Here is a 24,178-nt window from a genome sequence, read left to right as displayed (position 1 = left end):
CTTTGGAGGAAGCGGCAGCGGTGCTGTCACCAGCGCCTCCAGGCTCGTGCCCACACAGGACGCCATCTCCAGCCTCTTCCATGCCGCCTCATCCCCCTGCATCACCCACTTACGCACCATCGCCATGTTGGCGGCCCAATAATACCCACAGAGGTTAGGCAACGCCAACCCCCCCCCCCCCCCCAGGAGCACCCTTCTCACCCTCGGGGTCTTCTGCGCCCACACAAGCCCCATAACGCTCCTGTTAACCCGCCTGAAGAAGGCCTTAGGGATCAGGATGGGGAGGCACTGGAACAGGAACAAAAATCTCGGGAGCACCGTCATTTTAACTGACTGCACCCTACCCGGCAGGGAGAGTGGCAGCACATCCCACCTCTTAAACTCCTCCTCCATCTGCTCCACCGGACTCGTGAAGTTAAGCTTATGTAGGGCCCCCCAGCTCCTAGCCACCTGGACCCCCAGGTACCTGAAACTCCTCTCCGCCCTTTTTAGCAGGAGCTCACCAATCCCCCTCTCCTGGTCCCCTGGGTGCACCACGAACAACTCGCTCTTCCCCATATTAAGCTTTTACCCGGAGAAATCTCCAAACTCCCCAAGGATCCTCATCACCTCCGGCATTCCCCCCACCGGGTCCGCCACATATAGCAGCAAATCATCCGCATAGAGCGACACCCGATGCTCCTCCCCCCCGGTGTAGCCGGAAATACTCTCTTCTGTTCGTGGCCACACTCGCCACCGGGGCCTCATACAGCAGCCTCACCCACCTGCCAAACCCCTCCCCGAACCTTTTCAACACCTCCCACAGGTACCCCCCATTCCACCCTATCAAAGGCCTTCTCCGCATCCATCGCCGCCACTATCTCCACCTCCCCTTCCATCGCCGACATCATTATAACATTCAAGAGCCTCCGTACATTAGTATTCAACTGCCTCCCTTTCACGAACCCCGTCTGACGCTCGTGTATGACCTGCGGCACACAGTCCTCTATCCTCATGGCCAAAATCTTTGCCAGCAACTTTGCATCTACATTTAGGAGTGAGATCGGCCTGTATGACCCACACTGTAGGGGATCCTTGTCCCGCTTCAGGATCAGGGAAATCAGCGCTCTAGACATCGTCGGGGGCAGAGCCCCCCCCTTCCCTTGCCTCGTTGAAGTTCCTTACCAACAGCGGGCCCAGCAGGTCCAAATACTTCTTGTAAAATTCAACCGGGAACCCATCCGGCCCCGGTGCCTTCCCCGCCTGCATGTTCCCTATCCCTTTGACCAACTCCTCCAACCCAACCGGCGTCTCCAACCCCGCCACCTGCCCCTCCTCCACCCTGGGAAACCTCAGCCGGTCTAGGAAGCGACCCATCCCTCCCTCCTCCAGTGGGGGCTCAGACCGGTACAGTTCCTCGTAGAAGTCCCTGAAGACCCCATTGATACCCACCGCACTTCGCACCGTGTTCCCTCCTCCATCCCTAACTCCCCCGATCTCCCTAGCTGCCTCTCGCTTCCGAAGCTGGTGCGCCAGCATACGGCTCGCCTTTTCTCCGTATTCATATACCGCCCCCTGCGCCTTCCTCCACTGCGCCTCCGCCTTCCTGGTGGTCAACAAATCGAACTCAGCCTGGAGGCTACGCCGCTCCCCAAGCAATCCCTCCTTCAGGGCCTCCGCGTACCTCCTGTCCACCCTCACCATCTCCCCCACCAACATCTCCCCCACCAACCTCTCCCTCTCTCTCCTCTCCCCCCTCTCCTTGTGTGCCCTAATGGAGATCAGCTCTCCTCTGACCACCGCCTTCAGCGCCTCCCAGACCACCCCTACTTGCACCTCCCCATTGTCATTAGCCTCCAGGTACCTCTGTATACACTTCCGGACCCGCCCGCTCACCTCCTCGTCCGCCAGCAACCCCACCTCTAGGCGCCACAGCAGGCGCTGGTCCCTTTCCTCCCCCAACTCAAGGTCCACCCAGTGCGGAGCATGATCAGAAATGGCTATCGCCGAGTACTCCGTATCCTCCACCCTCAGAATCAGCGCCCTGCTCATGACAAAAAACTCAATCCGGGAGTAGGCCTTGTGGACATGGGAGAAGAATAAAAATTCCCTGGCCCCCGGCCTCGCAAACTTCCATGGATCCACCCCTCCCATCTGGTCCATGAACCCCCTCAGCACCTTGGCCGCCGCCGGCCTCCTACCCGTCCCAGACCTGGAGCGATTTAGTGCCGTGTCCAGCACCGTGTTGAAATCCCCCCCCCATTATCAGGCCCCCTGTCTCCAGGTCCGGAATCCGGCCCTAGTATACGCCGCATGAACCCCGCATCGTCCCAATTCAGGGCATATACATTGACCAACACCACCCGCTCCCCCTGCAGCTTGCCACTTACCATCACATACCTACCGCCACTGTCTGCCACAATGCTCGACGCCTCGAACGACACTCTCTTACCCACCAAGATCGCCACCCCCCGATTTTCTGCATCCAAACCCGAATGAAACACCTGCCCTACCCACCCCTTTCTCAACCTTACCTGATCCGCCACCCTCAGGTGCGTCTCCTGAAGCATGGCCATATCCGCCTTCAGCCCCTTCAGGTGCGCGAACACGCGGGCCCGCTTGACCGGCCCATTCAGTCCCCTTACATTCCAGGTTATCAGCCGGATCAGGGGGCTACTCACCCCCCTCCCCCGCCGACTAGCCATAGCCCTTCCTAGGCCAGCCACGTGCCCGCGCCCCCCGCACGACCCGTTCCCCACAGCGGCAGACCCCCGCCCCAACCAACTCCAGCTCCCCCTTGGGCATTCCAGCAGCAACCCAGTCCCCTCCGTTCCCCCCCGCCCCAGCTAGGTCCCCCCCCTAGCTGCATTGCTCCCCCCATTGCGCTCCCGTAAGTCAGCTGACTCCTGCTGGCCCCGGCCACTCCCGCCGCTCCATCGACCACCCCCCCCTCCCCCCCCCCAGTGTGGAACTTCTCCTCCCCACCCCCCTTCTTGTCCACCAGAAGGCTCTCATCCATTCCACTCCCAGCACGGGAGAAAAGCCCGCGCTTCCCAGCTCTGGCCCCGCCCCTTCAACCTTCCCGCACTTTCCACTCGCCTGCCTCCCCTGGCGCAGCACCCTTTCCAGGCCCGGTCCCACTACCCCCAACTCAGGCCCCCCCCCGCGGGGCCCCATCTCCCCAACCGACCATCAACCCCCTAAGCAGTTTACCTACCCCCCGCCCCCCCATGAGCCCACCTGGCGGACCTAATTAAAACAATGCCTAATCAATCCCCGACAAACAAAGACCCCCCCCCTCGAAACACAACACAACAATCCCCAACCATCCCTCCACCGCAATCCCCAACCATCCCTCCACCGCAATCCCCAACCATCCCTCTACCGCGACCCCTCGTCCCCAACCCAGAGTCAGAGTCCAGTTTTTCGGCCTGAACAAAGGCCCACGCCTCCTCCGGGGACTAGAAATAATGGTGTTGGTCCTTTTTGGTGACCCACAGACACGCTGGCTGCAGCATTCCGAACTTCACCCCCTTCCTGTGCAGCAGTGCCTTCGCCCGGTTGTAACCGGCCCTCTTCTTCGCCACCTCCGCGCTCCAATCCTGGTAGATCCGGACCTCCGCGTTCTCCCACCTGCTGCTCCGCTCCTTCTTGGCCCACCTTAACACACACTCCCGATCAGCAAACCGGTGGAACCGCATCAGCACCGCCCGCGGCGGCTCGCTGGGCCTGGGCCTCCTCGCCTGCACTCGGTGGGCCCCCTCCAGCTCCAAGGGCCCCTGAAAGGCCCCCGCTTCCATCAGCGAATTCAGCATGGTGACCACGGAGGCCCCCACGTCCGATCCCTCCGGGAGACCCAGGATCCGCAGGTTCTTCCGCCTCGACCGGTTCTCCACCTCCTCGAACCTCGCCTGCCATTTCTTGTGGAGCGCCTCGTGCGCCTCCACCTTCACCGCCAGGCCCAGGATCTCGTCCTCGTTCTCCGAGACCTTCTGCCGGACCTCCCGGATCGCCGCCCCTTGGGCCGCCTGGGTCTCCAGCAGCTCATCGATTGAAGCCTTCATCGGCTCCAGCAGCTCTGCTTTCAGTTCCTTAAAACCGCGCTGGAGAAGCTCCTGCTGCTCTTGCGCCCACTGCCTCCGCGCTGCCTGGTCTCCGCCCGCCGCCATCTTGGACCTCCTCCCTCGCACCTTTCTTTGCTTCAACGCCACTTTTTTAAAAATCGCCCCGCTCCTGGTCCAATCCAGACACCATCGGGGAATGTTGCTGTCCCCTTCCCACACCGGGAAACGTCGAACAAGCGCCGTTTCGGGCCCTAAAGAGAGCCCAAAAGTCCGTTTTTAGCAGGAGCTGCCGAACGTGCAACTTAGCTCCGCATAGCCGCCAACAGGCTTTAATGGTGAACAAAAGTGTCCGCAACTGCCCCACTCACCCCCCCTCTGCACCCCCATATCCCCGACCCCACTTACCCCCTGCCCCTCCCCTTACCCCCTCCCCGCTGGGGCCTCCCAGTGATCCTTGAACCTAGCCATCCATGTTCTACCACTATGTCTAGTGCGTCCCCAGGATGCACAACAGAGGTGGAGGCAGCCTGCTACCTACCACATCCCATGGCCTTCGATGTCCCCCGGTGGGCATCTTCCAGGGGCTCTGTGGCCAGAGGGTCCCAGCACACTTGCCGGCGGCACATGCCGCGCCATGCTGCACTGTACCAGGTGCTGACTGCGAGGCGTGCCATTGTCAGGGGCATGGAACTCAAGGGAGCCGGCGGCCGCTCTGTAGGATGGGTTCGGGTTGACACCCAGCGACCCCTTCTCCCGGTTGGTGCCCATAGGGCCCTTGGGTGCACCTCGGGATGGAGGAGCAGCTGGATCGAGCCCCGACTGACCCTGCGTCATGCAAGTCTGCCAGCCCTGGCCGGTCCCCAATGTCCGGCTCTGCCAGGCCTGGCCGCTCCCCAATGTCTGGCACTGCCAGTCCTGGCATCTCCCCAATGTCCGGCACTGCCAGCCCTGGCCGGTCTCCAATGTCCGGCTCTGACAGCCCTGGCCGCTCCCCAATGTCCGGCTCTGCCAGCCCAGGCCACTCCCCAATGTCCGGCTCTGCCAGCCCTGGCCGCTCCCCAATGTCCGGCTCTGCCAGCCCTGGCCGGTCTCCAATGTCCGGCTCTGACAGCCCTGGCCGCTCCCCAATGTCCGGCTCTGCCAGCCCTGGCCGCTCCCCAATGTCCGGCTCTGCCAGCCCTGGCCTGTCCCCAATGTCCGGCTCTGCCAGCCCTGGCCGCTCCCCAATGTCCGGCTCTGCCAGCCCTGGCATCTCCCCAATGTCCGGCTCTGCCAGCCCTGGCCACTCCCCAATGTCCGGCTCTGCCAGCCCTGGCATCTCCCCAATGTCCGGCTCTGCCAGCCCTGGCCTGTCCCCAATGTCCGGCTCTGCCAGGCCTGGCCGCTCCCCAATGTCCGGCTCTGCCAGCCCTGGCATCTCCCCAATGTCCGGCTCTGCCAGCCCTGGCCGGTCCCCAATGTCCGGCTCTGCCAGCCCTGGCCGCTCCCCAATGTCCGGCTCTGCCAGCCCTGGCCGCTCCCCAATGTCCGGCTCTGCCAGCCCTGGCCGGTCCCCAATGTCCGGCTCTGCCAGCCCTGGCCGCTCCCCAATGTCCGGCTCTGCCAGCCCTGGCCGCTCCCCAATGTCCGGCTCTGCCAGCCCTGGCCACTCCCCAATGTCCGGCTCTGCCAGCCCTGGCCACTCCCCAATGTCCGGCTCTGCCAGGCCTGGCCGCTCTCCAATGTCCGGCTCTGCCAGCCCTGGCCTGTCCCCAATGTCCGGCTCTGCCAGGCCTGGCCGCTCCCCAATGTCCGGCTCTGCCAGCCCTGGCATCTCCCCAATGTCCGGCTCTGCCAGCCCTGGCCACTCCCCAATGTCCGGCTCTGCCAGGCCTGGCCGCTCCCCAATGTCCGGCTCTGCCAGCCCTGGCATCTCCCCAATGTCCGGCTCTGCCAGGCCTGGCCGCTCCCCAATGTCCGGCTCTGCCAGCCCTGGCCACTCCCCAATGTCCGGCTCTGCCAGCCCTGGCCGGTCCCCAATGTCCGGCTCTGCCAGCCCTGGCCACTCCCCAATGTCCGGCTCTGCCAGCCCTGGCCGCTCCCCAATGTCCGGCTCTGCCAGCCCTGGCCGCTCCCCAATGTCCGGCTCTGCCAGCCCTGGCCGCTCCCCAATGTCCGGCTCTGCCAGCCCTGGCATCTCCCCAATGTCCGGCTCTGCCAGCCCTGGCCGGTCCCCAATGTCCGGCTCTGCCAGCCCTGGCCGCTCCCCAATGTCCGGCTCTGCCAGCCCTGGCCACTCCCCAATGTCCGGCTCTGCCAGCCCTGGCCGCTCTCCAATGTCCGGCTCTGCCAGCCCTGTCCACTCCCCAATGTCTGGCACTGCCAGGCCTGGCCGCTCCCCAATGTCCGGCTCTGCCAGCCCTGGCCACTCCCCAATGTCCGGCTCTGCCAGCCCTGGCCACTCCCCAATGTCCGGCTCTGCCAGCCCTGGCCGCTCTCCAATGTCCGGCTCTGCCAGCCCTGGCCGGTCCCCAATGTCCGGCTCTGCCAGCCCTGGCCACTCCCCAATGTCCGGCTCTGCCAGCCCTGGCATCGCCCCAATGTCCGGCTCTGCCAGCCCTGGCATCTCCCCAATGTCCGGCTCTGCCAGCCCTGGCCGCTCCCCAATGTCCGGCTCTGCCAGCCCTGGCATCTCCCCAATGTCCGGCTCTGCCAGGCCTGGCCGCTCTCCAATGTCCGGCTCTGCCAGCCCTGGCATCTCCCCAATGTCCGGCTCTGCCAGCCCTGGCCGCTCCCCAATGTCCGGCTCTGCCAGCCCTGGCCACTCCCCAATGTCCGGCTCTGCCAGCCCTGGCCACTCCCCAATGTCCGGCTCTGCCAGCCCTGGCCGGTCCCCAATGTCCGGCTCTGCCAGCCCTGGCCGCTCCCCAATGTCCGGCTCTGCCAGCCCTGGCCACTCCCCAATGTCCGGCTCTGCCAGCCCTGGCCGGTCCCCAATGTCCGGCTCTGCCAGCCCTGGCCGCTCCCCAATGTCCGGCTCTGCCAGCCCTGGCCACTCCCCAATGTCCGGCTCTGCCAGCCCTGGCATCGCCCCAATGTCCGGCTCTGCCAGCCCTGGCATCTCCCCAATGTCCGGCTCTGCCAGCCCTAGCCGCTCCCCAATGTCCGGCTCTGCCAGGCCTGGCCGCTCCCCAATGTCCGGCTCTGCCAGCCCTGGCCGCTCCCCAATGTCCGGCTCTGCCAGCCCTGGCCGCTCCCCAATGTCCGGCTCTGCCAGCCCTGGCATCTCCCCAATGTCCGGCTCTGCCAGGCCTGGCCGCTCTCCAATGTCCGGCTCTGCCAGCCCTGGCATCTCCCCAATGTCCGGCTCTGCCAGCCCTGGCCGCTCCCCAATGTCCGGCTCTGCCAGCCCTGGCCTCTCCCCAATGTCCGGCTCTGCCAGCCCTGGCCGCTCCCCAATGTCCGGCTCTGCCAGCCCTGGCCGCTCCCCAATGTCCGGCTCTGCCAGCCCTGGCCGCTCCCCAATGTCCGGCTCTGCCAGCCCTGGCCGCTCCCCAATGTCCTCGGCCACCCCCGTGACCTCCAGTGCTCATTCCTCATACGGGGTGAGGTCTCTGATGTCCGGCACCCCGCTGCCCGCCTGGGCCCTCTCCCGACGGCGGCCGCCACTTCCTCCCAGGCAGCGGCAGCTGTCCTGTGGCTGACCCTCCAGGAACCCTGGGGAACAGCGCCCAACAGTCGTCCCAGGTTGGCATCGCCAAAGCCTGGGACTGGTCTCCGTGGCAGCATGTTGTGAGGGGAGTGGGGTTGACTGTGCAGGGACGGTTGAAGTGCTGCTGTCATTTGTTAGCGGGCGGCTGGCGAGCACGGTCCTGGGCGAATAAGCCGGCGAACAATGATTTACGGCGTGAATCCCATGGGGCCTTGTTAAGTGGACCAATTAACGTTTCATTGTGGTGACGGCCTCACTGGACCGAGCGTCGGGAAGCTCATGGCAATTCGCACTCGCTACCACACTCAGAAACCTTTTGGTTAAATCGTGTCCTGCATGCCTGTCATTGATAACTATTAATGTTTCATTTGCTAATCAAAATGAAAGCACAGTATTGACATCTAGATTCCCAATTAGCCACATGTAGTGGCTCACATGTTGATGTAGAGACTGGGAATTGTGCTTTCAATGTTTCCAACCAATGATGAACAGTGAGCAGGAACTGAAGTTACACTTAACTAATAAAAATTGGACAATTTGTCCTATTCTTTTTGTTTACATTTAGAGTACCCAATTCATTTTGTCCAATTAAGGGGCAATTTAGCGCGGCCAATCCACCTACCCTGCACATCTTTTGGGTTGTGGGGCCGAAACCCATGCAAACACGGGGAGAATGTGCAAACTCCGCACGGACAGTAACCCAGAGCCAAGATCGAACCTGGGTCCATAAAGCAGCAATGCTAACCACTGCCGTCACCGTGCTGCCCTATTTGTCCTATTCGTTAGAGCAAAAGTTTGTCTGGCATGTTTGGAGACTTTTAAATGGAACTCACACAACAGGCAGTTAAACAAAGTCAAGAGAGTATATATAGCTTGTAACCTCCGAATGATACTATCACTGAGACATTGCCTCTTCTACCTGCTGCAGTCATTGATCCTGGCACTGAGCCACCATTGACTGTCTCAACGCCACAAACAGTAATAACACAAATGCTCTCACCTTCCTCTCCTCCTCACATGCTGCTGAGAAGTACCAGGTTCTGTGTTTCTTATTAACGTGAATGATTTTAAATGGAAACACGTTGTTTGAAGTCGTTTCCTCAGTTGACCTCATAACCCTGAGAAAGAAGTAGAGAAATAAACATCACGATAAAGTTACTCAGGTTGTTGTAACTTGCTCCAGACTTCTGAGTGGATCAAATACAAGATAGGTTCTGTGAAATAATATCATACTTTTAATCCAGTTCACTGTAGATAAAAAAACTAGCAGTTACAAAATGTCTCAAGATGTATCAAAGTACTGACAGCCAATAAAGTACTCTTGAAATGAAATGAAATGAAAATCGCTTGTCACAAGTAGGCTTCAATGAAGTTACTGTGAAAAGCCCCTAGTTGCCACACTCCGGCGCCTGTTCAGGGAGGCTGTTACGGGAATTGAACCGTGCTACTGGCCTGCCCTGGTCTGCTTTAAAAGCCAGCGATTTAGCCCTGTGCTAAACAGCCCCTAGTCTTGAAGTCATTTTTTCCTTTATTCTTACATGGGATGTTGATGTCGCTGGCAACATTTGTTTCCCATCCCTAATCCCTTGAACTATGTTGATTTCTAGGCCATTGCATAAGGAAGTTAAGAATCAACCACATTGCTGTGGGTCTGGAGTCACATGTAGGCCAGGCCGGGTAAGGATGGCAGATTTCCTTCCCTAAAAGGACATTAGTGCACATTTGATGACAATCCAGGAGGCTAGCCTTATATTCGATTTATGAACTGAATTTCTATTCCACCTACTGCCGCGATGGGACATGCACCCACGTCCCCAGAGCAATTAGCCCAAGTCCCGGAATTACTTGTCCAGTGAAATCATCACTACGTCTCTGTCTCCGCTGAGAAAGCTCTAACAAACAGCAATATGATCCTGGCCAGCTTATTTGCTTCCAGTGATGTTAGTTGAAGAATAAACATTGGACTGGACACCAGGGCCTGAATTTTACCTGCAACGTTCACGCAGGAAGGCAAGACTGGAAGAACCATGTTTTGCGATCCCTTCTGAGATCAATAAAAGACCGTGATATTACACTGGCTGGCAACTTAAGTGGCAGCCAGCATGAATCATGTCTGCATTGGGTCGGTGAGGTCAGGCATATAGGGGGGCACAGGGTCCAATGGCAGACCTGTGCAACGTTTAAAGGGAGCTCCCAGAAGTCGCTGAAGGCAATGCAGGAGCCAGAAAGAGCAAATGGCGGCAGTAAGAAGGTACATGCGACAGGAGGGAAGTTCAGCTGGGCAGCAGGCCATCCTAGAGAGGGTGCTGTGTAATGAGAAAGGAATCATTGGCAATCTAGTTGTGCGAGACCCTGTGGGGATGAGCGACCACAATATGATAGAATTTTTCATCAAGATGGAGAGTGACATAGTTGATTCTGAGACTCGGCTTCCTTTATCTTAATAAAGGGAACTACGATGATATGAGGCGTGAGTTGGCTTTGATTGGGGAATGTGGATCGGCAATGGCAAACATTCAAGAAGCACGTGCAACTGCAACAATTGTTTATTCCTATCTGGCACAAAAGTAAAACAGGAAAGGTGCCCAATCCATGCTTACAAGAGTATTTGATCCAAGGAAGTAGCGTACAAATTGGCCAAGAAAAATAACAGGTCTGAGGATTGGGAGCTGTTTAGAATCCAGCAAAGAAAGAACATGGAATTGATTAAGAAGGGGAACAGGAGTAAACTTGCAGGGAACGTAAAAACTGACTGTAGAGGTGTCTATAGGTGCATGAAGAGAAAATGATTGGTGAAGACAAATGTCGGTCCCTTGCATTCAGAAACAGGGGAATGTATTATAGGGGACAAAGAAGAGGCTGAGCAACTAAATACACACTTTGGTTCTGTCTTCACAAAAGAGGACACAAATAAGATACCATAAATGTTGGGGAATGCAGGGTTTAGTGAGAGGGAGGAGCTGAAGGAGATCACTATTAGTAGTGAAATGGTGTCAGAATCAACTACCTCACTATGCACCTTGATAAATAATTCTATTATATTATGCACTGCAGGAACCTATCAAGGCTCCTTAGGCAGCACCTTCCAAATCCACGACCACTACCATCTAGAAGGACAAGAGCAGCAGATACCTGGGAACCCCACCACCTGGAGGTTCCCCTCCAAGTCACTCACCACCCTGACTTGGAAATATGTCACCGTTCATTCACTAACGCTGGGGCAAAATCCTGGAACTCCCTCCCTAACAGCACAGTGGATGCCCCTACACCTCAGGCATTTTAATTTTTTTATTCATTCGTTTACGGGATGTGGGCGTCGTTGGTTAGCATTTATTGCCCATCCCTAGTTTCCCATCAGAAGGCGGTGGTGAGTTGCTTTCTTGAACCACTGCAGTCCTTCAGGTGTAGGTACACCCACTGTGCTGTTAGGGAAGGAACGCCAGGATTTTGTCCCAGTGACAGTGAAAGAACGGCGATATATTTCCAAGTCAGGGCAGTGAGTGACTGGGAGGGGAACCTCCAGGTGGTGGGGTTCCCAGGTATTGGCTGCTCTTGTCCTTCTAGATGGTAGTGGTCATGGGTTTGGAAGGTGCTGCCTAAGGAATCCTGGTGAGTTCCTGCAGTGCATCTTGTAGATGGTGCACACGGCTGCTACTGTCCGTCGGTTGTGGAGGGTTTGAATGTTTGTGGAAGGGGGAAGCAATCAAGCGGCTGCTTTGTTCTGGATAGTGTTGAGCTTCTTGAGTGTTGTTGGAGCTGCACTCATCCAGGCAAGTGGAGAGTATTCCATTACACTCCTGATTTGTGCCTTGTAGATGGTGGACAAGCTTTGGGGTGGTCAGGAAGTAAGTTACTTGCCGGAGGATTCCTAGCCTTTGACCTGCCCTGGTAGCCACAACCATCTTCCTGGGTGCTAGGTATGAGTCCAACCAGTGGAGAGTTTCCCCCCTGATTCCCATTGACTCCAGTTTAGCTCGGGCTCCTTGATGCCACACTCGGTCAAATGCTGCCTTGATGTCAAGGGCAGTCACTCTCACCTCACCTCTGGCATTCAGCTCTTTTGTCCATGTTTGAACCAAGGTTGTAATGAGGTCAGGAGCTGAGTGACGCTGGCGGAACCAAACTGAGCGCCCGTGAGCAGGTTATTGCCGAGTAAGTGCCGCTTGATAGCACTATTGATGACACTTTCCATCACTTTGCTGATGATGGAGTGTTGACTGATAGGGTGGTAATTGACTGGGTTGGATTTGCCCTGTTTCTTGTATACAGGACACACCTGGGCAATTTTCCATATTGCCGGGTAGATGCCAGTGTTGTAGCTGCACTGGAACAGCTTGGCTAGTTCTGGATCACAAGTCTTCAGTACTCTTGCCGGAATATCGTCAGGGCCCAAAGCCTTTGCAGTATCCAGAGCTGTGATGAACGGTTACTGTAATACTGTACCCTTGTCATCGTGTAAGGTGATGTCCCCTTTAAGACCGGGCTTGGAACCCTGGGGGACTCTGCCTCTGGCTCCGCCCATCTGGGAGTCGTATATGAGGGGCCGCCTTGTGGGCGGCACCACTGTGAGCACACGTCTCGGCGCCAGACTAGTTCTTAGCTTATCAAAGCCTTCTTTACCGTTCACACTCGAAGCGTCGTTATTGAGGGTACCACAATTTAATAAGCTAAACTACATCAGGATGGACGCAGGCCTAAAACCAGAGAAACTCAACCTGGTCATTTCACAAGAGCCTCCAGCCATTTCTTGATGTCACGTGGAGTGAATGTTATTGGCTGAAGACTGACATCTGTGATGCTGGGGACCTCCGGAGGAGACTGAGATGGATCATCCACAACTGTGCAAGAAGCAGCTCACTACCATCTCTCAAGGGCATCTAGCGGTGGGTAATAAATGCCGACCTAGCCAACGGTGCCCACATCCTGTAAAATGAATTTATAAAAATGGGCCTGCCCTCTGAAACGATCTAGCAATTCAGTTTTTATTGAAGTGACTCGAGGGTCACCTTCTCAAGAATAATGGGAATCTTCCATATTCCAAGAATGAAATATCAAAAAATTCTCCCCTGGTAGAATATGGTCTGGAAATGTTAGACACTTGGGCTGAATTAAAACTGTGGGGTCAGAACATTAGTAACATGCAGCCTGCACACCATGTTGCACAACTGTGTCTGATCAACATTTAACAGTGGCAGAAAGGAGAAACCACACACATTGCAGGGTCCGATCTGATCTGCCAAGCCATGGCAGTCCTGAATGCAGAGGCTGAAATGTTGCAAACGCTGTGTCGAGCTTTGCAGGGATTGTGTATACTAATACTCACATCCTGTCTCTGCTCAAGTGGACACAATACCTGCACCTGAATAGTCTCCAGTTTGTAACCACACACACATTAAACCATTCTCCGCAGAGCAGCGTCCTGCAGCTTCAGCTGCACACCAAATGCCAGTTTTCACTTCATGACCTATTTGTGAAACGCTGTTTCGTCTCCAAATTACAGACCCAAGCAGAGCCGTGAATAGCTTTGCACCAACACAGCTCTTTACCCAGAGAGTGGTAAGAATGTGGAACTCATGGTGTAGTTGAGATGACTAACACATGCATTAAATGGAAAGCTGGACAAACACATGAGGGAGAAAGGAATGGAAGGCCATAATGGTTAGATGATTCCAGGGCGGAGAATCCATTTCCCCACACGGAATCGGGCCCCCGATTCTGCGGGCCCCGAAAAGCGGCGTACTCCGAGGCTCAGCCGCGCCACATAGCACCGACCTGCGGCCAGTGCTGCAGGCCCGACCCGCCATCCTCCGCCCCAACCGGCCCAAATCCCGACGGCGTGGACCACCCATGGTCCTGCCAGTCGGGAAACTAGCGTGGCGGCTGCGGATTCAGTCCGTGGCCGTCCTGGTCGGGGGCGGGCCGATCGGAGGGCGCTTTATAAGCGGCCGAGCAATGTTTGGGCTGGCGGTCGGGGTCGGGCGCGTGGCCGATCGGGGGGGAGGGGCCTATTTTTAATGTCCAGCTCCACGGTCTGAGTCCGTCATGGAGCACGGCGCAGCCACTGGAGGCCGCTGCTGAATGCTCATGCACGGCCTCCGACCCGGAAGTGCGGGGCGCCATATCTGCAGCAAAAGCTGCTAGATCTAAGCCGCGTCCCTGCTAGCCCCTGCAGGGTTAGGAATATATGGTCCTTTCACGCCAGTTTGTGAAACTCCACAGTTTCTACGACGGCATGGGGACATAGTCCCAAAAGCAGAGAATCCAGCCCCAGGTCTATCAGCCATAAATAGTCACTAATACATCCAGTAGGGAATTCAGCGGAAACTCCTCTACCCAGAGAGTGGTGAGAACTCTCTCACAAGGAAAAGTTAGGGCAAATAGCATTGATAATTTAAGGGAGACCTGTTTTGGCACATGAAGGAGCAAGGAACAGAGAACATGTAGGTGCGATTTGAATTAAGGTGGAGCAGAAATGCTGGCATGGGCCTGATGGACCAAACGGCCTGATGCTGTGTCTTAAAGTTCAGTAATTCTGTATGGTAAAAATAGAAACTTTTCAACAGAATTCAAGCCGGACACCTACTTTCAACATTCAGATTCCTACAACCATCTACAACTGTGTCTAATAAGAACACAGCATTGCATAACACCGTTAGCCAGACCACAGTATAAAGTTAATTTTGAATTTCAGGGCATTCCGGTAAAAGATTCAGAAGCAAAATCTAAACATGGTGACGACAGACCGGATATATATTTCTGGAGCTTATACATACCAACCCTGCAAAGGACATATATAACGCTTGTGGTTTGCAGCTTTAGGAGGAGTGCTCAATTCATTAAAGCTGTCAAGCTCTTATCACTGACCTGGAAAACTATATGTGGAGGGGGACAAAAATTGCAATTATGTGGGGACCAGAGAAGGACATTAAACCCCTGGACCCTGTTCTAATTAACACAAGGGTAATATTATCATGAACTTGCATTAATATAGCACCTTGTCTGACCTCGGATGTCCCAAAGCACTTCATGAAAAGAATCCACACAAGGAATCTTAGTCAAAGTCCCAAGCCGAATGGGGCAATCAAAAACTGCCCCAAGATTACACTGCAGTAGGGCCCGGTCTCCAAATCTTCAACTCCAAGCTGAAGGCCAGTCAGCAGCCAAGTCTTTGCTGCTCAAAACTCCACTGATATCATTTGCCTACAAGAAACCCATATTGGAATAGAAGCAGGTCGCTATTCCATCAAAGACCACGATCTCCTGTGTGACCACCCTCATGCCAAACATGGCTGTGCCACCTATGTCTGCAGCAACATTGCTCAAGCAAATCATCTGGCAACGACCACTTCCACTGACATAAGAACATAAGAACTAGGAGCAGGAGTAGGCCATCTGGCCCCTCGAGCCTGCTCCGCCATTCAATGAGATCATGGCTGATCTTTTGTGGACTCAGCTCCACTTTCCGGCCCGAACACCATAACCCGTAATCCCTTTATTCTTCAAAAAACTATCTATCTTTATCTTAAAAACATTTAATGAAGGAGCCTCTACTGCTTCACTGGGCAAGGAATTCCATAGATTCACAACCCTTTGGGTGAAGAAGTTCCTCCTAAACTCAGTCCTAAATCTACTTCCCCTTATTTTGAGGCTATGCCCCCTAGTTCTGCTTTCACCCGCCAGTGGAAACAACCTGCCCGCATCTATCCTATCTATTCCCTTCATAATCTTATATGTTTCTATAAGATCCCCGCTCATCCTTCTAAATTCCAACGAGTACAGTCCCAGTCTACTCAACCTCCCCTCGTAATCCAACCCCTTCAGCTCTGGGATTAACCTAGTGAATCTCCTCTGCACACCCTCCAGCGCCAGTACGTCCTTTCTCAAGTAAGGAGACCAAAACTGAACACAATACTCCAGGTGTGGCCTCACTAACACCTTATACAATTGCAGCATAACCTCCCTAGTCTTAAACTCCATCCCTCTAGCAATGAAGGACAAAATTCCATTTGCCTTCTTAATCACCTGTTGCACCTGTAAACCAACTTTCTGCGACTCATGCACTTGCACACCCAGATCTCTCTGCACAGCAGCATGTTTTAATTTTTTATCATTTAAATAATAATCCCTTTTGCCGTTATTCTTACCAAAATGGATAACCTCACATTTGTCAACATTGTATTCCATCTGCCAGACCCTAGCCCATTTACTTAGCCTATCCAAATCCCTCTGCAGACTTCCAGTATCCTCTGCACTTAGCGGTTCGTGGATCCCACATAGCCAATGTCTACAGGCCCCCAAGCACCAGCTGGGAACAGCAAGTCTTGTCCAATCTCGCACATCTATGTGGCGGGCTTTCAGAGAGAGGATACCCAGGACTGGACAGTGATGCTGAAGCGTTTTCAGAGTGGGCATCCAGAAATAATCTGACACTTATACACAACCCCAAACAGTGAGGAAGATTCCATTCAGCCAGGTGGCACAGGGATTACTCTCCTGACCTGTGCTGGATCAGTTCTCATAATGGAACTCCCCACCCGGCACACAGCCTGCTCTTTGATTACTTGCCGCACAGCCAACACCGTCCTCTACTCGAAGGTTCAGAGTTCACCTTGGACAGGCAAAAAGTACATGGAAAAGACAAACCAATGGACTCAAAGAACAAAGAGAACAAAGAAATGTACAGCACAGGAACAGGCCCTTCGGCCCTCCAAGCCCGTGCCGACTCCTCCAAGGCTCACAACTGACTTCAACCCTGTTCAACTTGCCCACAAATGGTCTTCCAAAAATTCATATATCCTGACATCTGCCTCACAGCTCAAGCCCCTGACTTCGACACCTTGGACCTAAACGACAACTTGCCAAAACTTGAAAATACTGCAACACATGGTGACTCAGCCAAGCCCTGCATAAACAGGATCCAATCTACTCCATCTTTACAATGCAAAAGTCAATAAAGGGCTTCAAATCCAAATTAATGCACCATCCAACTCCAACATACCTCAGAATGACCTTAGATGGGACAGTAACCTCCAAACTTAATTGTCAAACTAGCTGGCTGAACAGGAGGTGCTGCTACCACCATCCATCGAACTTCAGAACTCACATACGCAGTGGCAGAATACTGTGCCCCTGTTTGGTGATGAACACACAAACAAACGCACACACATGCAAACACAAACGCAAACACACCCGACTCACATCAAGGTGATTGATGGTCTTTGAGAAGGTGACTGAACAGGTAGACGAGGGTAGAGCAGTTGATGTGGTGTATATGGATTTCAGCAAAGCGTTTGATAAGGTTCCCCACGGTAGGCTATTGCAGAAAATACGGAGGCTGGGGATTGAGGGTGATATAGAGATGTGGATCAGAAATTGGCTAGCTGAAAGAAGACAGAGGGTGGTGGTTGATGGGAAATGTTCAGAATGGAGTTCTGTCACAAGTGGAGTACCACAAGGATCTGTTCTGGGGCCGTTGCTGTTTGTCATTTTTATCAATGACCTAGAGGAAGGCGCAGAAGGGTGGGTGAGTAAATTTGCAGACGATACTAAAGTCGGTGGTGTTGTCGATAGTGTGGAAGGATGTAGCAGGTTACAGAGGGATATAGATAAGCTGCAGAGCTGGGCTGAGAGGTGGCAAATGGAGTTTAATGTAGAGAAGTGTGAGGTGATTCACTTTGGAAGGAATAACAGGAATGCGGAATATTTGGTTAATGGTAAAGTTCTTGGAAGTGTGGATGAGCAGAGGGATCTAGGTGTCCATGTACATAGATCCCTGAAAGTTGCCACCCAGGTTGATAGGGTTGTGAAGAAGGCCTATGGATTGTTGGTCTTTATTGGTAGAGGGATTGAGTTCCGGAGTCAGGAGGTCATGTTGCAGCTGTACAGAACTCTGGTACGGCCGCATTTGGAATATTGCGTACAGTTCTGGTCACCGCATTATAGGAAGGACGTGGAGGCTTTGGAGCGGGTGCAGAGGAGATTTACCAGGATGTTGCCTGGTATGGAGGGGAAATCTTATGAGGAAAGGCTGATGGACTTGAGGTTGATTTCGTTGGAGAGAAGAAGGTTAAGAGGAGACTTAATAGAGGCATACAAAATGATCAGGGGGTTAGATAGGGTGGACAGTGAGAGCCTTCTCCCGTGGATGGAAATGGCTGGCACGAGGGGACATAGCTTTAAACTGAGGGGTAATAGATATAGGACAGAGGTCAGAGGTAGGTTCTTTACGCAAAGAGTAGTGAGGCCGTGGAATGCCCTACCTGCTACAGTAGTGAACTCGCCAACATTGAGGGCATTTAAAAGTTTATTGGATAAACATATGGATGATAATGGCATAGTGTATGTTAGATGGCTTTTGTTTCGGTGCAACATCGTGGGCCGAAGGGCCTGTACTGCGCTGTATCGTTCTATGTTCTAAGGTGGCTAATCTAGAAAAATCCTTCAACCAGGACTTCAACGCAAATTCCACCTGGACAAATTAATGGAAATCATTGGACATGAGACACAAGTACTTGGGGCACGATTTAACAGGAAAGGTTCGAAGTGCCGTGTCGGGTGCAACTTGCCGGGTGCTTCCCGACGGCCGAGCCGGTGAGACCGTGGCCTTAGTACCGGAAACGATCCTCTTCGAGCTTCCCGGTGGAATTGGTTGTCCTGCCAGCTGATTTGCCTAGACCCCGCCCGGCAGCTCCCCGCTTCAAAAGGCGAGCAGCTCATAAACACTCCCTCCGAACACACTCCAGACAGCACACATCCATACCACCATATAGACCTGCGCCAAGTTTCAGGGATATCGACCTGACCAGGCCACTGGATGCCGGGGAGGCGAGACAGAATACCGTGTTCCCCTAAGGGGTTCGTGGGCCAGCCACAGAACCGCCAATGCCGTCTGGAAGACAGTGGCAGCGGCTTTCAGTTGGGCAGCGTGACCAGGAGGACCTCCATCCAGTGCAGTCAATAACCTCCACCAGGCCACAAGGGTAAGTTGACACCGGACCCCTGGCATCAGTCCCGCTTGCCAATTCCCTGACCTCTACCTCTCCCCTCAACAAATCGCTGGCTGACACCTCGCATCCCCCCGCCCCCCCCCCCCCCCCGCCCCACCAGCATATTACCTCGCCCATGCACCAGCGTACCCTGGCACCCACCATCACAACCCCTCAATGCTCAGGAGTGGTGCCCACACATGCCACCCGCCATAGACCCCCCCCCACCTGATGCATCAAGCGTGCAGCTCACAATGCCCTCTCTTTGCCCTGCAGGAGAGGTTAGCCCATAATGGGCGGGAAAGGATCCAGACGAGCGGCGGGGTTCTGGACATCAGAGTCCTTACCCTCAATGAGGGATGGACCCTGGAGATTGCGGAGTTGGCCGAGGATAGAGCAGCGAGGTTGGCTTGCGCCACAGTGGTGAGGATCCGCTGCCCCTTTACCCAGGCGACCTGTCTCAAGTGAGTTGTTCATGTCAGTCAAAATGATCCTTCCCTCTCATGGACCACATGTCCATTGTCTCACAGGATCACCATCTGATGGGCCGAGCCATCTGCCCCTCCGCCCCGCCCTTCCAGCCCCCTGCGCAGAGACACACACCTCGGTGGGCGATAATCGTGGACAGGCTTCTGGGGCACAATCTGCCGCTCTCAGGTGAACACATAAGAACCTCTGGCCACAAGACCAAGGGAGGCTTCTCCTGATGTACAGTCCAATATTTATCCGTCAACCTCAACAATCACCTAAAATAGAGGATCTGGCCATTTATTTCATCCCTGTTTGTGGGATCTTCCTGTGCGCAAATTGGTTGTCACCTTTCCAAAAGTACAATAGTGACCACACTTCAAAAACATTTTGTGACAACCCGAAAGATGTTATACAAATTCAAACTCTCTTTCAATACAGAGAAAAACAAATCTTACTACCAGAAAGCATTCCTGGATCGATATCTTGGCAGAAATAACCAATTTTGGGAGCAGTAATTTGCAAAGGAGCGGGAAAGGAGGGAAAGCAGAAATTATTGTCTTAGGTTCATAAACTGAATCATCCTGATCCCTACAATGAGTATCCTGCAGCTTGAATGAATGATGTGACTGGCTGAGATGAATATGATCTGCACCTACTGTGTCTGAGTACAGAGGGGGAGCTACAATCCTGCTTCTAACTAGAACAGGCTATCTATAGGACAAGCATTTCCTTTGCACGACAACAGGAGCAGCATTATTTAGCAGCCGCTAACAATAGTCTTTCAGGAATGTCTGTGATATTTTGATAATTTGGAAGCGGCAAAGCCAGCACATCTCAGGGTGTCTCCCAGGCATCCCACTTGGGCCCAAAGCTGGACTTGACATCGAGTCACACTACCCAACTTGTCCAAAGCCACCCATCTGTAGGGCGTACTGTGCCGTAAGTTACACTATGCCCAACATGCGCGAACTCAGTACACATATGTACTCAGTACACGCATCTGGTCAACGCTGCCAAACCGTTTAATACGTGGAGGAAGTGTCATTTTAACCCCTTCTGCCCTGCAGAAACGAAGCAATTTGTCAGCTTCTGCACCCAACCACACCATCCCCCCCTCTGCCATTGATCATCCATTTTTTTTTTAATTTAAAAAAAAATTTAGAGTACCCAATTAATTTTTCTAATTAAGGGGCAATTTAGCGTGGTCAATCCACCTACCCTGCACATCTTTGGGTTGTGGGGTCGAAACCCGGGGAGAATGTGCAAACTCCACACGGACAGTGATCCAGAGCCGGGATCGAACCTGGGACCTCGGCGCTGTGAGGCAGCAGTGCTAACCACTGCGCCGCCGTGCTGCCCGCCATTGATCATTCATTATGTCCATCCTCGACAGTCTCTCACCTTCCCACAGTCTATTGGAATGTGAACCTGTTAATTAGGTGATTTATAATTCCTGACCGTGTCAAACAGCTTTTTACTCACGCAATGTCCTGGAGATTAATCTCTCATTCCTTCACACTCCTCCTTAGACCGTGTCCTATTGACTGACCACTTAATCATGGCCATGAAAAGGGAGAGCACAATTTACTGGCCAGGTCCTGCTGGAATCGGGACGTGGCACGGCTGATACATCCCGCGAGAGGTCTCTTCTGGGATTCCCACTGGTCGTTATGCTTTACGAGATCTAACAAGATCTCGCGAGATGTCGTAATCTGGATCCCGCCTACAATGGGGGGGGGGGCTCCAGACTTCCATCGTTAAGTGATCTTAAAAGCTCAGGAACTACCGGTCTCGCCAAGGAGTCCGCCAGCCAGGCGCCGTTTAACATTGGTCCCCACAAAGGGGGGGCCAGGAGGAATGTCACTTGGTGGGGTCTCCCAGGCATTCGGAGGCCCCAGGGTAGTTAGTATCTGGGCAGGGGGGTACCCTGGCACCTCTGATGCCGCCTGGACACTTGTCACTGCCAGACTGGCACCCTGGCAGTGCTGCCCTGGTGCCAGCCTGGCACTGCTAGAGTGCCCAGGTGGCACTGCCAGGCTGGCAGGGGTATTGTCAGGATGTCAGGTTGGTGGTGCCATGGTGTCCAGGTGGCATTTTGCCCATACCAGGGATTAGGCCCGAGGGTGCCCTGCCAGTACGAGGTGGGGAGCGGGGGGGGGCGCTAGGTGAGCTGGAGCATTGAGGGGGGGGTCGTATCGGAGGGGTCGAGAGATCGGGGCACCATTTTTAAATGGCGCCCCAATCTCTTCCTGCACTGACGAGTGCAGCTCCTCATTGCAGGAAATGAGGAGGAGTGCGGCCTCGGTGGGGCGTCCCCCACTGAGGGCTGGAATCCTGCCCACAACAGACTCTTTTTTTCCCCGTTATATTGTACCCGGAGTCGTTGAAGACAGAACTCTATCCAGTTCATCAGCTACTATCCCGATATAACGCAAACAGAGTTGTTGACTAACCAGCAATCAACCTCCAGACATTAGGTGAAAAAAATCCCGAGTGGTGGAGATCTCTGGGAACCACAGGTTCCAAGTCTCTGAATCATAGAACCCCTACAGTGCAAAAGGAGGCCATTCAGCCCATCGAGTCAGCACCGACCATCCGAAATAGGCCCACTCCCCACCCTATCCCCGTAACCCCACCTAACCTTTGGACACTAAGGGTCAATTTACCATGGCCAATCCGCCTGACCTGCGCATCTTTGGACTGTGGGAGGAAACCCATGCAGACATGGGGAGAACGTGCAAACTGCACACAAATTCCCAAGGCTGGGAATCGAACCCGGATCCCTGGTGCTGTGAGGCAGCAGTGCTAACCACTGTGCTAACCTGAAGAAGCTCTGAAGAATCATAAAGACTTGAAATATTGACTGTTTCACGCTCCACATTTGCTGCCAAACCTGCTGAATTTTCCCGGCACTCTGTTTTCATTTTAGCATCAGTATTTTGTTTTTCTAAATATAGATTCTAAGTCACCTGTTCCTCACAGGTTACTTCCAAATCCCTCCCCAATGTGACAAACCCTCATGATCATCAACATGCCCACTTCATTTTCGAAACAAATTCACAATTTCACGATGCACAATCCCCGCAGGAGCAGTTTTACTTGGTTGCTTCACCCCACACATTGCAGGTTGCCGAGACAGCAGCAGTATCAACGGAATAAAATACGCATCAATCAGCAGAAATAGATGTAACTCTGGCCCCATCATCCGCCCCCCACCTAGACCACTGTGGGAAGGTCTGAAACATGTAATGTAGCTGCTGGGCACTGACCTGTTGTAACCATTCAAGGAGAAAGCTCCCTGTGGATAAGCCGCAGTGCTGGATTTGAAGTAGTACATGCAGCCCTTGTGAATGATAGCAAATCGCAACGGCCCTGAAATCAGAAATAGATCCATTTAGACCAATAAAGACAGACCTTGGGGTGAAGAAAGGAAACTGGGTGACCTAGTGAAAGGAGAAAGCGAAAATCAATTTGAAAATCAGAGTAGGAATGAACACTAAACATTTAGCCATCTACATATTTGTTATCCATGGCCTAAAGAGTGGCGGAAGCTAGGGGCAGCACGGTGGCACAGTGGTTAGCATTGCTGCCTACAACGCTGAGGACCTGGGTTCGAATCCCGGCCCTGGGTCACTGTCCGTGTGGAGTTTGCACATTCTCCCCGTGTCTGCGTGGGTTTCACCCCCACAACCCAAAGATATGCAGGGTAGGTGGATTGCCCCTTAATTGGAAAAAATAATTGGGTACTCTAAATTTATAAAGAAAGAGTGGTGGAAGCAGATTCGACCATAACCTTCAAAAGATAAATACCTGAAACCATTTACATGACTATGTGGAAAGATGTGGAGAGTATTTATTTATTAAGCGTCTGCACAGCCACAACGCCAAGCCAGTGGTTAGATGGAGTTCTTTAAGCCCACTTTCATGTTTAGTCATCAAACCGTTCTTGACAATTTAAATCATTATTTGACTGCAGTACGGCAGCAATCTGGATGGCTGCCTCCTTTGATGTTGGGTGGCTGCTAAGAGGCATTGGCTAGTCCGGAAAGGGTTTAAAAGATCCGTCTGGGCCATGGGAGATCAACGCCAGTTGGACGAGCAGTGGGGTCTATGGTGAGAGAGGTTTCTGGTAGGTGTTTTGTCCTGCCAATCCTTCTGCCATCGGTCCTCAGCTGTTACTCCTCAGCATGGTGGGTTTAACCATACCGGTTGACATGTAGGAAGATGTACAACTGCTAAGTTGAGGAGGTCACTGAATAAGGGCAGGCCTGGGTTGGAGTAGACCTTCGCCAGTGGGTTGTGTGTTGCAGTTACCCTCCTGATGTGGGATCCGAGGCGAGGAATTGTTGCTCAGACTGGGAGCCGGAGGAAATGAATTAATCGAAGAGTACCCGAGATGATATGCATTGCTGAGTCGGTAAGTATAGTGTGAGCAGATTGGTACCATTCTGAGATGCAGTATTCTGAAGTTGCCTACGTGATGGCTGAGGTCCTTAGGATCTTATGTGATCCTCATGAGCTACTGGCCAGTTTACTGAAGAGTTGTTATTTCTTTCCGCAGTAGGGGAATGGGTCTAATTGGTTGGCTCTTTTCAAACAGGCGGCAGAGGCACAATGGACTAAATGGCTACCTTCTGTGCTGTAACAATCTTGGAAATGAATAGAAACATATTTGGTTCTCTCACTTCCTTGTTGTGGGTGCCACACTTCACCCCCCATAGGAAGGTAGAGAAATTGGAGAGTTAGCTGGTTTGGACTTCCTTGGATGCTGGTTTCAGAATTACTGACAAAGAGCTGGACGCAACGCGTCTTTCTGTCTGCCTAATTAGAAGTGTGAACCACACTCCCAGGAAAAGGAGAAGGAGAGAAATGAGATCAATGGTGGAAAAAAGGATGCCACAGCAAGTCAATACAGCACCAGGAGGAAGCTCCTTCTCCCCATCGAATAGTAGGAACAATAGGAGAAGGCCATTCAGCCCATCGAGCCT

General features: G+C 53.7%; 1 protein-coding gene across 1 annotated transcript in view; it reads right to left on the bottom strand.

Moving 5' to 3' along the window:
• The window catches only part of sh3bp2 (SH3-domain binding protein 2), a 177,705-nt gene that overhangs the window by 72,472 nt on the left and 81,055 nt on the right, over positions 1 to 24,178 (bottom strand). The window contains exons 3-4 of the mRNA XM_072515691.1: positions 22,460 to 22,562; positions 8,735 to 8,852 (exon numbers count right to left, since the gene is read on the bottom strand). Of these exons, the coding sequence (XP_072371792.1) occupies positions 8,735 to 8,852; positions 22,460 to 22,562 (221 nt within the window). The remainder of the gene's footprint in view (positions 1 to 8,734; positions 8,853 to 22,459; positions 22,563 to 24,178) is intronic.

This window comes from Scyliorhinus torazame, chromosome 9 (assembly GCF_047496885.1).
Source record: "Scyliorhinus torazame isolate Kashiwa2021f chromosome 9, sScyTor2.1, whole genome shotgun sequence".
In the NCBI taxonomy this organism is placed as follows: domain Eukaryota; kingdom Metazoa; phylum Chordata; class Chondrichthyes; order Carcharhiniformes; family Scyliorhinidae; genus Scyliorhinus; species Scyliorhinus torazame.
Note: the sequence above shows the minus strand (reverse complement) of the source record. Positions and strands in the feature narration are given on the sequence as shown.